The sequence below is a fragment of the Theobroma umbraticum genome, unplaced genomic scaffold (genome assembly GCF_002168275.2).
Source record: "Theobroma umbraticum cultivar Fairchild unplaced genomic scaffold, ASM216827v3 scaffold_50.0, whole genome shotgun sequence".
NCBI lineage: Eukaryota > Viridiplantae > Streptophyta > Magnoliopsida > Malvales > Malvaceae > Theobroma > Theobroma umbraticum.
In genome coordinates, this window is record NW_018397261.1 from 477,548 (window position 1) to 478,854 (window position 1,307).

Genomic DNA, 1,307 nt, shown 5'->3' on the forward strand with positions numbered 1-1,307 from the left:
TGGAATCGGTGGAAGGTGGCACTAAATGTAGAGGGATCATGTATGAATTTTGAATACAATAAATAACTTTGCTCTTTTCGTAATCATTAACAACTCAATATAATTTGATTAATTTAATAATTTTAAAATAAAAATATGATTGAAAAAAAATTATTCTTTAAAAAAATTGACAAATAATTGAGTAAATATAAATGATATTATAGTTTTATCTTTACACTATTATCGATCTTATTACTAATAATTTATTCCAAACTTGAAAACCTTAATCCAAAGTAATCTAAACCCCTAGATAGTTTGATCCAAACTTCGTAATTGTCACCTTCAGTTACAGCTTGGCTAACAAAAGTTGTCAATTATTTACCCAATACCATATTACAGGGCACTAGAAACCTTAGAAAAAATGAGAATAAAAAATCATAACAAATGCTAATTGAAATTGACTTGATAATAATTTATTAGACAAGTACAAGTATTTGAACATTTAATTTATTGGTTTATATATAATCTTTTATCTAAAAAGTAAGTTTGAATCCTCTTCGCTTAATTATAAAAAAAAATATTAAACGAGTACAAGCTTGGTAATTCTCTTCCTCGGTGAATCTTAAACGGTGTATTGAAGAAATGGATAATCGATGTAGCCAACAACGGGATCTGATAGGCAGTAGGTGCTTCTGTTGTGTTTAGTCAAAGGAGCATCAAGCTCAAATCTCTTTGGCAAATCTGGATTGGCTAAAAATAAATGACCAAAAGCAATAAGATCTACGTAATTTTCAGCGATAACTTTATTACCATCTTCTTTTTCATAACCTCCAGTCACAGTGAAAGCTCCCTTAAAAGCCTTTCTCATGGGGAGAAGAGTCTCGGCACATTCAAAACTTTCTTTGGCAAGTTTCATCCTTGGCTCAACCATATGGCAGTAGAGTATACCATATTTATCCAATGACTCTGCCATGTAGACACCTAATGCTGTTGGATTGGAGTCACTTGAATCTAAATAGGTTGCAAAGGGAGACAGCCTGATTCCAACTCTATCTACTCCTATCTCATTGGCAACCGCTTTAACTACTTCTAAAGCAAATTTGCAGCGATTTTCAAGAGACCCACCATATTGATCTGTTCGATCATTGACATGATCTTTGATAAACTGGTCAAGAAGATATCCATGAGCCCCATGAATCTTCACTCCATCAAAACCTAAATAAACCCAAGTGCAAATTTAGCATTCAGGGAAAGTAACAACATCAAACAACAAGAGAAGAGAATAAAAGGAAGAGCTCATGGCGGTGGCACCTTCCTTCTAAGAGGAC

At 33.0% G+C, this 1,307-nt stretch overlaps 1 protein-coding gene across 1 annotated transcript in view; it reads right to left on the reverse strand.

Annotated features, from left to right (window-relative positions):
* Positions 1-601: 601 nt before the first annotated feature.
* LOC110418245 (putative 12-oxophytodienoate reductase 11) overlaps positions 602-1,307 on the reverse strand; it is a 5,403-nt gene continuing 4,697 nt past the window's right edge. Inside the window, exon 5 of the mRNA XM_089783727.1 lies at positions 602-1,194. Coding sequence (XP_089639853.1) covers positions 602-1,194 — 593 coding nt within the window. The remainder of the gene's footprint in view (positions 1,195-1,307) is intronic.